The 13351-nt window shown below is 42.9% G+C and overlaps 1 protein-coding gene across 2 annotated transcripts in view; it reads left to right on the top strand.

The window, feature by feature from the left end:
* The window catches only part of ppp3cb (protein phosphatase 3, catalytic subunit, beta isozyme), a 35717-nt gene that overhangs the window by 5211 nt on the left and 17155 nt on the right, over window positions 1-13351 (top strand). For both annotated transcript variants that reach the window (XM_063499511.1, XM_063499519.1), the window contains exons 2-3: window positions 8341-8541; window positions 11781-11905. In XM_063499511.1, the coding sequence (XP_063355581.1) occupies window positions 8341-8541; window positions 11781-11905 (326 nt within the window). The remainder of the gene's footprint in view (window positions 1-8340; window positions 8542-11780; window positions 11906-13351) is intronic.

The raw sequence follows: 13351 nt of genomic DNA, 5'->3' as shown, positions 1-13351 counted from the left end.
CCATCATGTGTGAACTGTGCATTAATTGAACAACTTCAAACGTATCTTTAGCTGTCCCCCCCACCACCACCACCTTCAAAGACCCATGAATCCATGTTTCCTGATCTGGGTCAAAGATGGTAGAAACACACACACACACACACACACACACACACACACACACACACACACACACACACACACACACACACACACACACACACGTGAACAGATGCATCTCTCTCATACACCCCAATTTTTTCGCTCCCTCTCTCTCTTTGCTGCGCTCATTCTTTCACCCTCCGGTTTCTTACACCTTCATTTATTCATGCACAGACAGTAGACAGTAGGATTGAAACGATCCTGGGAGCTGTGTGTGTGTGTGTGTGTGTGTGTGTGTGTGTGTGTGTGTGTGTGTGTGTGTGTGTGTGTGTGTGTGTGTGTGTGTGTGTGTGTGATCACTTTAGATGAGGTCCTGGAAAGGGCAACACATCTAACATACAAACACGTACATATACAGGCGTGCAATCAGCTGTGTTTGATGTGACTGGATGAGCATCAGACGGTTACAGTCTGGGGAGGCGCAGCATTGCACCGTAATGAGTTCATTCATACCCTGCACGTAACACATACAGCCCGTCTATATGCTGCTCTAATTACTGTGGATACAGCATTTTCACCTTTTCTTCGTATTAACTGGCTGCTTCCAAAAACAATTTGCTTCTCGCCTCAGTGATCTGACGCCCGGCCAATTAGGAGGCATGAGTTTGTTTTGTTTTATACCTCTTTAGTCATATTTTACAACATTTGGAGGAAAGACACAAACGAGGACAGATGGATCATGGGTGCCTTCTACCGTCATTTCTGCAATCTGTCTGTTCTCGCTTGCTGTCACTTCCTGCACCAGCCTGTCTGATTGTGAATGGTGTCCCTGTGTTATTAAAACTGATGAAATAGTTCCCCGTAATTGACTTTAGCCATTAGGGACGATGCACACAAAACAATAGGATTCCGATCAGATTCTGCTCCAGTTAGGCTATTAGGCCAGCCCAAACAAATTTAGGAGATTTGGTTGACAGCTATGTCATAGATTTTTCTCTCAGGCTCCCCCTCAGTGCTCTGCGATGGGGAGATTTTTGGCTGAGCTGGCAGCTCTGGCGCCTAATAAATTCCACACTCTCCAGCTGTGGAGAGTGGGCCAGAAGACGAAAACAGTACAAAGTGCATGAGGAAAAAAAGACGGAAAAGCTTTCACCTATTTGCTCATCTCGCGCCGCTCGGTCCGTCTCACCTCACACGCACGCCATGCATCACGCGAAGTGGACAGTTTTGGATGAATAACTTTTTCTTTTTTCACTCCACTCCAGAAAGTGGAGTTCACTGTATTCGTCATCTGTACTCAGACAGGGGACAGCTCAGACTGTACTTTCTGGAAGGAAAGTTCCCTCCCAAGGTTGAAACACTTGGCAGCATCACAAAGTGTTAAAATGCCTTAGAGCAGCATTTGGGAGAAATACTGCCAGCCGCCACTTCACTGAGGAAGTGTGGCCGCTGTGGTCTGAGCTCATGCGGATGTTAGAGACACACCATCTTTACTATGATGATATCTGTGTGTGAGACTCTATTTTACTCAGTATTTCATTGATGTATTCCTAATGACAACACACATTACATTAATATTAATGTGCCGGTTGTACCCAGCTGCCTGATATTTAACAGCAGGGCTTTTCCAAAGATGTTCGGAAGCCAAACTATTTAGACCGTCACACTGCTGAGAACTGGGAAAAATAGGAAATCATTAAAAGCATCCTACTTCATAGTTTGTTAGAGTGTGCCAGGCGCTGGGGGTAGCACATTTCTGTAATCAACGTTTGTCTGTAGTCTTCTTAAATTCTGATATTAATCAAGCAGTTATCTTACTTGTGTTACATAATTTACTCAAGTCTTCCAGAAAAACGCGGGATATAAAAACAGTCATCTGACCTCAGGTGTCCTCCTTATAAGGATAAAAGCTTGCGCTGATGTTTGGGCATACATGGGCTTCATGTCATACTGCGACGATGCATTTATGTGCCAGTGCATGACAGGCGATGTTACTGTGAAAGGTTCACAATTAACTGATTAAGTACAGTTTTTTTGACACTGCACAGTAGCCATTAGCAATTGACTAGGACGTCCTCAGTTTTAGTATTAAAGTTAAGACATGTGCTTCGATTCTACATCCTGAAATGATTGATTTAGCCTAGCCTATTGTTTATCCCGGTCAATGTGATGCAATCGGAGTGCTTTTTAAGAGCTACTCTTATTGATAACGCTTTCCTTCTTTCTGTATATTACAGTATTCATCCATCCTATTTTATGTAAACAGCTTTAGCATTGTGCAAAGATTTTAGTCACTTTAGATGTGCAGACTCTTAAAGCCTCTCAGCCACACAGGCCTACAGACCAGTTGGCAAGCCCCTGGCAACCTGTGGTCACGAGGGAAAAACGTGTGTTCCCTGATCGGTTAGTGATTGTTGCTGACTGCTGCTAGGTGAACTCAGTTGTAAAGAGGGTGTTGCACCAAAAACCTCCTTGTTGTTGCTTTGTTTGCTAGCAGGTTGGCACGGCTTAGTTAGCTTATTATGATCTCCATTAGCTACAGCAGTGCTGCAGCTATTCTTCCTGGGGTTCATCCAAGCATTACACTCTGACAGTGCATTACAACAACTTACACAGAGTCTGTGTCTGCATGGAAAACACAGACTTGTCTGCAAACACTCACCATTTACTTTCTGAGTTGTAGTGAAACTGGAAAAAGGTGAATGGTAACCTCTTTGCGCTGCACTAGTCAAAGTTTCAGTACTACTTGGTGAGTAGTCAGCAAGTATTTGCTGACTAGTCGGCGTCTTTCGTGCAAACTATGGGTGACAGCAGCAGTCTACTAGAGCCCAAGGCAATCACACGGAGGTTTCTGGTGCTCCACCATGTACTTCTTTGTAATCAATTTCATTTACCACTAACAACTCGCTAACCAGTTGCAGGATACACACTTCCCTAGTGACTAGTGGTTACCAGTCTCTAGGCTTGCATGAATGGAGATTTAACAATCGGTTTCATCGTGACTGCCCGCAACCTCCAGCAACCATTCACAAGTGATTGGGGAATACGACCAGTGGCTGCCAGATGGCTCTTTGCCATTGTTTCTCTGACCGAGGCCTTCATCCTCACACCAAACAGTCTCACAACAGTTCAAGAAATAGTCATGAAGTGCAGTAATTTGTACTCTTGGAGACAAATTTTCACTCTTTTGTGTACAAGCACAGAAGCAGTTCCTGCGACACATGGTGGGGAGGTTAGTGAACTGCTAAATTTTATCTGTTGATTTGTCTCCATGGAAACACAGTAAAGCGCTTTTAAATTTATAGAGCAGTTGGCGGGTTGGTGGAAGCAAGTCACGTGCCACTCACACAAGAGACTGCGTTTCCAGTCCCATATGGAACTGATGACTTTCAAACTTTTATCCTCAAGTTGTGTTTAAATTCGCTGGCTGCCATTGCTTTCAGTTACTATTTAGGTTGGCACCAGGGTCAGAAAAAGGATCATGTTTGGGGTAAAATATGAAGATTTTCAATTTTTTTTTAACTTCAAGAAATGCATTAGCAACAAAGGTGAGCTGACTGTAAATCAACGTAAGCACAGTTTCTTTCCATTTACACGTTTGACTATTTAAAGTTTAGCCATGACATTGGAACCACAACACACAGTCAGAGCTGAAGGCATGAATTCTTTTATTTTAAATTGGTGTTTGTGTTCATCCATTGTACCTGAGGTAGTTTAAAGCTAATTTGCGTCTGCATTCCCTTGGCAGGTTACAAAAATGTTGCATAAAAAAGTCTCAAATTGAGTCTACAGCCTTTGCCATTGAGCTATGTGTCAAAGTAATACTGCAGTAGAATTGTGAGTTCAACAGCTCTAATAACTCGGTATGAAAGACCAAGTAAAACCATGAGGTGAGCATTTTAACAATAAATGCTAACACAAGCACTGTTGACTAAATTTAGCCAAAATGAATGTAAGAGTTTCCTGGGCTTTGTGGCTGAGGTGCTTGTCTTCAGAAAAAAAGACAGTAAATCGCTGCTCCTCGTGGTCTCTGGTGAGTGTAGATAGGCCAGTTGCAACAGACCACTTGAAATTATTCTGCGTATTGAACCTTCAGCACAAGATGCGACACAGAAATTTGTGGTCTTTTCTTGTCATCGCCATCAAATGACACATAATGAGCCTTTGTTAGGAACAAAAACATAATTTTCTCACACAGACTTGGAAAAATAATTTCCATCCCTGAAGTCCCGCTGGCAGGTAGCACAGTCAGCGTCATGTATGTGAGGGTCAAGCAGGGTTACAGAACATTCAGTTTAGTCATTAATATTTAATTCGATGTCCTTTGGGATGAAAATGTTAATAATGAAAAGCTCAGCTGACAATGGACTAACTTGGAATTTAACTCAACCCTGAACTCCACTGGGCTTCAACATTTTTTGTTTTGCTTCCTGTATATTAAGAGTTCAAACTTTTTGTACCTAAAAAAATAATGCTCAAAATCTACTATGGGTTTTATATAAAAGATGGATGTAGATATTTTTGAGCCCAGAGTTTAGCACTATGGCCCCTTCAGGACCCACAGAGTGGTCATGGATGGCAAAGTTAGGTACAGAGAATAAAGCCAAGCTGTAACCAATTCCTCTCTAAAGTCAAACATTTTAAAATGGGACTGTTACTTTTTGTGTAAAATCTGTAGATTATGTACTACTAACAACATGAACATTATTCATCTTTGCATCCCAGCATATATTTTAACGTTGAATAACCCTCGGGCGGCGGTCCTTTCTCAACGTCTACTCATAGTTGAAAGTTAGTTCCATACTGAAAGTGGAAATGGCGCTGGTTCCAGGAGCTTCTTGAACATTGCCTGGATGCCAAGAGGCAGTAAGTGTTCAAGAATATTTTTTTTACCATCTCTTTATTGTTCAAAATGCACAAAACGTTCTCCGTAGAAAGGATGAAGGAAAAAAAAGACACCTGTACAGTGACCTCAGGCTTTCAGGCCCATTTCTTGTCCTGCTGAGCTATACATCTTCATCCTTGAATAGTAAAATCTCTGAGTCTGATGCTGACATCAGAGACAGAGAGGTGAAGTCACCCACAATTTTGATCTAAATGGCCATAATTTGCTTAAAAGTACTGTTTACATTTTTTAAAAAGGCCACGGTAATAGTAGTGTGAGCACATGCAGAAGATGTGTGGCTTTCTGTTTACCATTTACATACCATATTAGACATCACTGACAAATGCATTTAATTGCCCTAAATGCAATAACCTGATTGTTATTCAGCCTTTGTAAAAGATCATGTGACTCGACCTCTATTCTCCTGGAAACAGCATCATCGTTTGCACTTCATTGTTGGCCCAGTTTTTTGTCTTGTAGCGTGGGAGATGATGTCAGGGTTTCATCCGTGTTTGGTGGGATGTGACAACAACTAGTGTTAGCATTTAGCATGAAGCATCACAGAGCTACTAGCATAAAATTCTAATGAAATAAAAGGGAAAAATGGTAGATGGACTGTTTCGTATGTACCGTTTTTCTACTCGACTTGACAGCTCAAATCACACTTTTTTCTATGTTTACTTTCTGTCGAACATTCAGACTCCCACAAATACATCGGTAGCAACTTGGGGTTAGTATCCTGCTCAAGGATACACTGGCATGCTCCCTCCCAACCTGTTCTCACTTGATCCACTTTCTTTGTTCAATAAGATCCAGTATAGACTCGTATAAGACATATGCAAATGCATGAGCCAGACCTATAGGATGATCTGATGGTCGGACTCCTGCAATGGTGTAATATACTGTATATTATGAGTGTATAGTAAGTCTTAAATGCATTTCCTCTGCCTTAATGTTCTCCTCCAGGCTTGCAAATTCATATGCATACTGCAGAAAGCTTTCCATCATTACAAGCAGAAAATTGCTCTGAGACAGAAAAGCTGTACGGGCATGTTTCTCAGATTCATATCAGAATCACTTTATTAAATCCAAACGAGGTCTCTTCGTAATTTACATCTGTCTGTCTTTAACCTCTGCACGTGCGCTCAGAGCTATCAGATTTGACTCAAATCTCCTAGCATTCCTCTTGAACTGTACACTCATCAAACGGTTTGCCGTTGCCTGTGCCGAACCTCTCCTCGCCTCTATTCCCCAACTACCAAGTATAGTTTTCCCAAGTATAGTTCCTTTCCCAAGCTGTGTGTCTCTGCTGCTCTCTTCACTCTCTCCTACCTGCCCTACTTTCACACTGCTCTCACAATTTACGAGTTTCACACTCCGTCCCTCTCACTTCTACCCTCCTCTCCCTCCTCAGGCTCTCTCGCTGTTACACACATGCACACTCGAGGCCTCAGTTTTACCTTCAACCAGAAATATACATCCACAAATTGAGTTCACGTGTGTGCTCAAGCTTTAAAAGAGTACCGCAGCCCTTCTCACACTGTGCTGGCAGCTTTTTGTAATGACATGTTCCAGCCCGAGTACATTTTGTAGCACAGCTCAGAACAGTGCGGTGCTATACGCCGGTACAGGACGGTACACTGAAGGAGGAGGTTTATCCACATACTGCCTGAGCCCTGTTGTTTCCTTTTATAAATAAATATAATGTCACACAAATACCAGCATGCATGAGTAATTCCTTTTTGGGCTTATGTTCTCTGACAGCCTGGGGTGCACAAGGCTTTTAAAATATTAATCGCTCCTAACTTGTAATGCAAAACTGGTTTTAACATGTAAGAACCGCTGTTCTCAATCGATGGAAAGCAGACCCTTCGGCTTGGCAGCCTGAAGTGTCCTGGGATGTCTCAGCATGCTCTCCTGTGTTGTGTTCAATCTTAAGGTGTGTAAAAGTGTCATGGGGATGCAGTAGCAGTTATCTAGCAGCAGCCTGAGGTGACGTTAGATATTCTGGAACATCTAAATATGAATCAGGTAGATCTTTGTGTGTGCCGGGAGGGTTAACGTATTCAGGATGTGTTGAGTGTTCGGCGGAACAGAAATCTCAACGTCACCTCTTTCTCCATGTTGATTAACAGCCACAAATGCAGGCTTTGTCACCAACTGTTCGTGCGTTAACAGACATATTGTGACTAAAGTCACATTGTAATATATTTTATTGCAATGGCTCATTTAGCATTGGCTAAATGATGCCGATGTCTCAGCAATGACTACATTAAACCCTGCTGACTGGCTCCGTGTTTTTGCTGAGCTGCCTTTACTGTGAAAATGAAATGAAAACGCGCGGTCACATTAAAATGTAACGACAGACATCAGCGTGGAACCTCGCCGAGGAGACTGTGGCCTGTTAGAGCAGAAAGAAGAGAGCGAAGGAGCAAGAGGGAGAGGCGAGCGAAAACAGAAAAAAAAAGAGAAGGGACAAGAGGAGAGAGTGCAAAACAGAGACAAAGTGACAGTGTGTGTGTGTGTGTGTGTGTGTGTGTGCGCGCATTCAGAGCCAGGCCTAGTTTTTAGCGTGTGATCTAGGCCATTATCTGTGTTAGCACTGGTGGGGCTCAAACAGGCTCTGTGGATCCTTCATAACAATACCTTTTATGAGCTTGTGTGTGTGTATGTGTGTGTGTGTGCACTGCCACTTATACACACTTGTGCAGTCGTGCATGTTAATGCCATTGTGACATACATGATGTACAGATGCGCTCCTGCACCGTACCACATATTTTCTGCCTGTTTGCTAAGAACAGGGCGTGTGTTCGCTTTTGTCAAGCGTGTCTTCATGTATGTGTGTGTGTGTGTGTGCGCGCCTTCTCACGTGCAGCTGTGCACTCTTGCTGTATCACCCTCATCGTCAGTCAACCCCCCTCTCCATTGGCGCCCTGGGGGCCTTCATTATGTAAGAAAGACATTGCTGCAGAACAGAAGCAGCAGCCCTGATAACTGTGGCAGCCCCTACTTCAGTACAACCCGCTTAGGCCTCCATAACACACACACACACACACACATGTACATACGCACACACTGCAAGCCTGCAGCAGAGGTGTGATCAGGATAATGGTGAGGATTGGGGCTTCTGACAACTGTGGGCAAGCTTGTTGAAGTGTACAGGAAATATCAATAAATCATTTTCTGCATTGTAATACACAATCTCCTCTTTCCTGCTTCTTTCTCCCTCTCCCTGCATAATTTAACTCCCCTCCTTCCATATATCCATACACCCATTCAAACCCTCCTCGTCTTTTTTAAATCCTCCAATACCTCTTCTCGCTTCCATCTCATCCCCCGCACTTTCTCCATCATCCCCACATTTCCATCTCCAGCGGTCCCCTTCCCCCTGGCCCATCGGCTGACCATGAAGGAGGTGTTTGACGCGGAGGGCCGGCCGCGAGTGGACCTGCTCAAAGCTCACCTCACAAAGGAAGGCCGTCTCGAGGAAGCCGTGGCCCTGCGTATCATCGATGAGGGCGCCGCCATCCTGCGCCAGGAGCGCACTATGTTGGATATTGAGGCGCCAGTCACGGGTAAGGAAGTGATTTAATGCACCAATTAGGAGATGGTAGAAAACAGTTGGAAAGCTAACGCGCTTTCTTGCAAGAGTTAGCCGCACAAAGCGGTTTCCCCGCACAGGGAAGCTGATCAGGTCTCCAACTTTATATGAGACTTCGTGAGTATTGCAAAGTCTCTCTAGAAGAAAGTGTCTGCACTGGGCAGCCATCTTGAAAGACCTATGGAAAAGAAATCATTGCATTTTTTTAAACAGCTCTTCCCCCCTGAAAGTTATACTCATTGCTGTTGCAGAAGTCCCAGGGTTATCTTATAATGTCTCTTGACAGCACTAAAAGTGTTCCTTATATTTTGCTTTTTTCATTTATTTTACTGGAGTAGACCCCAACTGCCACTCCCACATCTTAGCTTTTATTTATATGTGGGGAAAACTGCAATCAACTAAGATAAAGTCCATCACATGATTGATAAAGAACCTGTAAATTTCAGACCACCAATCGAGTTAGTTACATCTCCCACACTGTCTTCCACGATATACTCTTTGGCCTATATTTATTTTGTTGGGCTCTGATCTTTCGTGTTACTCTGTAAAATAACCTGAAATGCACTGTTACATAATTACCAGTTAACAATATAAAGCTTAAGCTACAGTCCCACACGCCAACACAAATCCCCAACCTATTGAGGGAACACATATGATCTTTTTTTTCTGTTTATGCATTAGCATAAAGCTTAAACACAAAGCAAAGATGAAAACCAGCACAAAGAGAATTTAAAGCGATTCCGAAGCCTGACCGCTCATCCCAGCTTGTTACCTGCTGAAGTTCAGGCTCTGGCTGCTGGGCTGGGGTCAGCATACACTCAGCTTTATCATAACTCTGGGTTCTTGGATAGTTTTGTGTTAGCATGCTATCTCTACAAAGAGCAGTATATATAGACCACTCCACCATTTCCTCCTCCTGGCACACAAACATGTAACATTACTGCATTACTGAAAATTAAATGTAGCTCGAATTGAAAGAAGGTGTAGCGTCTTTATACCATGGCTATGGTAGGTAACCCTACTCACTGTGGTCTCCAGACTATCATATGGCAAAAAAGGTGTTATTTACTATCTTTCACCTGTTTTAAATTGCAAATTGTCTACATTTTATTTATTAAAAGCATCTGCAAGTCACCCATTGAGCAAAGCCACACCAAAATTTAAAAAAAAAGCTACTTGTTTGTTAAAATGCAGGCATGAGTGACAAGCGGAATAGATCAGACATTTCACAGTGAGGAGACAGATAGCAGCAGTCTCACAGAGAGGCAGAGAAATAGAGCTGTGGAGCAAAAAGGCATAAAGATCAGTAATTATGTATTAATCAGAATCCATTCATTGATTCATTAATCTGCCATATGTATCTGCCACCCTTTTAATATGAACTGTTGTTCGGTCGCACTTCACTGAGAGACCCAATTGGCGCAACAGCTCGCTCTGGCTTGGGTAATAGCTGCATGTATTCCCCTCCCAGGGAAATGGTAAGAACTGAGTAGGATGCGGAGGAGAAGCCGGGGATCGAAATCGAGGCAGAGCAAAATAGAAAGGAAGTTTCTGAGACAATGACAGAGATGACAGACAAGCGGGCAGGCAGACGCAGACACTGGCAACCTATTGACTCTGCCTGGCTTGTGTACCTATGTGTCTGTGCTTCTGCGTGCTGCATTTATGCAAATGCGAGCGGTGTGATAATTCTGTGTGGGCTTGTTGTGCCCACGCAGTGTGGGAACATCGCTCAGCTTTCACAGGTACAGATCCCCGGGGACAAGGACAGATAGACGGGCAGATGGAGAGACAGTCAATCATAAGCAGCTTAGTGCAGAGGTTCTCTAACCTGTTCGTTCCCAATGAGCAACATATTGATCCCGCTTTCCTGGTTCCACTTCACCAGAGTCTGACTCAGAAACTCACAAGAATTTCCTGAGAGTGTGCCGTGATTGGAAATGACTGTTACATTTCAGATACAAACTACAGCAAAACAGACTCACATAGAAAGAGCTTTCACCAAAAATGCAATATAAAGGAGATATAAAGAATACTTCAGCACTTTGATGCCGTCTCAAAGTATGAGCTCTAAGACAGACAGACAGCTGGATGGCTAAAATCTGAACTGACAGGCTTTTAGGATGTCACACGAAGGCTTCTGGGAGAATACCGAGACAGCTCAGAGGAGGCAGGCAGGTACGGCTCAATTTCACTCATGACATTTCTCATTCCCAATTCCCAGTTCAAATTAAAGCGAATGCTTATAAGTAGTCACAAAAACAGACATTAACATGGCAAGCAGATGGAGAGACAGGCAGACGAAGGCGGTCAGACAGATGCGAAATGGCCACCGTAAAATGGCTGCAGAGGGGAACTGTGACATCAACTAAAAGTGAAAGGAGAGACCAGACAGATGGCGAAGGAGGCGGATGGTAAGATGTATGCTGGCAGATCGTACGGGCAGACAGTCCTGAAGTCGTTCAAAATGTGAAGTCTTCAGCATGTGCAGCCTGATTTACTCCTGGAAGCAACTTGCAACAATTCAAAAGAGAAAGCTCACAAAAGCTTGCATACAATAAGATGATGCAAGGGTCAATCAAGAAAGCCAGATACAAACAAAATCGGATTTACCCTGAACGTGATCGCACGTCGTCATGAATGCATAAAATCCAACATCGGGTGTGAAATTATAAGCTAATCCTAGCTATCTTGGTTAGTAAGGTGTGTTTAACTGATGTAAAAAAAACTGAACACAGAATTCTCAAGTCTGTTAATACAAATAACCCACAGTAACATATTCTAGATTTGCTAGCCTATGATCCACTGGTGGGTGTATCCCATCTCTCCCTTATCGTAGCCCACTCCCCATGACCCGGAGTTGGATATGCAGTTAAGAAAATAGATCAAAAACTGGACAGATGCCCCAAAAAGCACAAAACTTCCAGCTCTGATTTCTGGTCTTTTTCAGGTAGTATTTAAACAGACCTTGAAATGATCGAGTAGAATCTTTAAGAAGCTTTTAAAACACATTTTTGCTGTTTTTTCTATCCAAACAGATGAGTGATGTTTCTAGATCAGCAGCCAGGACAGATATACCTCTGCAGACGCAAATCAGGCCATATGGAGCCACTGAAGCAAAGACGGTCCCATATTTTTGAGCTGAATTTGTTATGTGGGAGCTGAAAACTGCGGTGTTTATAATCCTGACACTGTTGTGTGCTGTTTCCACAGTGTGCGGAGATATCCACGGCCAGTTCTTCGACCTGATGAAGTTATTTGAAGTGGGAGGCTCTCCTGCGAACACACGCTACCTCTTCCTAGGGGACTACGTGGACAGGGGGTACTTCAGTATTGAGGTGAGGAAGGATTGGGCACACTGTGTATACGTCTTATTTATAGTGCTGTGCATTCAGTTAGGAAACAAAACAACTATCCTTGTTGCTATGTATGCCAGATTAGTGTATGTGGTGTACATTGTATTGAAGTCTATTATGCACATTCCTGGGGCAAGGTGTATTTTGGTATTCGGTATTGCAGATGTACAAAAAGTACTTGAGATTAGCAGTGACACGATGCACTATATGTGTCTGACAAATGCACATATAAAGATGCAATTTAGAATTCGTGACCAGGGTGTCCTTGTTACTGAGATCAACTTTCATTCACTATTTATGTTTTTACAGGACAGGCAACAAGTTAAGGACAGCAAACGCTAACCAGAGTGTGGTTTGCTTCTTACTGTAAATATGCATGAAAGTTGGATGGAAACAGCACGGTATTCCAAGAGCTGTTTGAATATTTGATTTTTCAAAATGGATGAGGGCATCATAAAGAAATGTGTGATTACGTTATCCAGCAGAAATGTGGTACAGATGAGCAGACTGACTTGAATCCACAATATACAAGCGCGTGAATGTCTCAGCCTGTCGAGTCACCGTGGCATATGGGATATGTCGCTGACACGGAGTGAGTTTGGAGCAGAGGGAGCGATATTTAGGCCACCTTCCTAACACATTTGAAGGGCACATAAGGAGGAGACTAAATGTAGAACAGAGATGATGGTGTGTAAAGGTGAGAGAACATCCTCTGAGCCATTTGTAGGGTTTCCTAAGTGATAAGAGTAAAAAAGTCAACGTGATAAATAAACACACATCCTGCTGTACTCTAATGACCAAACTGTTCAGCCCAAAAATTTGAGCTAAACTTTGATTCTAGGCAATATGACATAGTTTCAGATTAACGCTGCACATACAAGACAGTTTTTATACTGACTTTACCAACCACACTCCTTTAGAAATGCACCCAGTTTAAATGTGAAGGAGGGTATAAATTTTGAACTTTACCTGCATAAGTTTTACAGTTTCTCCTACTGATGAAGAGCGCCCTGACCCTAATCATAACCTTATCCTTAACGTTAACCACCACCTTAATCATGAAGTGTTTTCCAAAGCGATTTATGTAAAATAGACGTACATGTGTAGATTTATTCCAAACGGTTCTCATGTTTCCTAATTTTTCCGAACTCGTAATATAGGGACGTGTTGGGTGGTCGAAAGCGTAATATACCGACGATTTGTCACCTTGCGTAAAATGTTAGGCTTTGGGAGTGAGAATGTGTTGGAAGAGTCATACAGACAGATTTCTTTCATTTACTACAGCAGCATTTAGAAAAACTATTGAAATTGTACTTCTTCTTATATCAAGAGATTATTCTGAGATTAAATGTGTACTTAAACTTCTGTACATTGATTAAAAAGGGGAGTTTGCCTGGTCTGGCCCACTTCATATCAAAGTGGGCTGTT

The sequence above is a fragment of the Pelmatolapia mariae genome, linkage group LG2 (genome assembly GCF_036321145.2).
Source record: "Pelmatolapia mariae isolate MD_Pm_ZW linkage group LG2, Pm_UMD_F_2, whole genome shotgun sequence".
NCBI lineage: Eukaryota > Metazoa > Chordata > Actinopteri > Cichliformes > Cichlidae > Pelmatolapia > Pelmatolapia mariae.
Note: the sequence above shows the minus strand (reverse complement) of the source record. Positions and strands in the feature narration are given on the sequence as shown.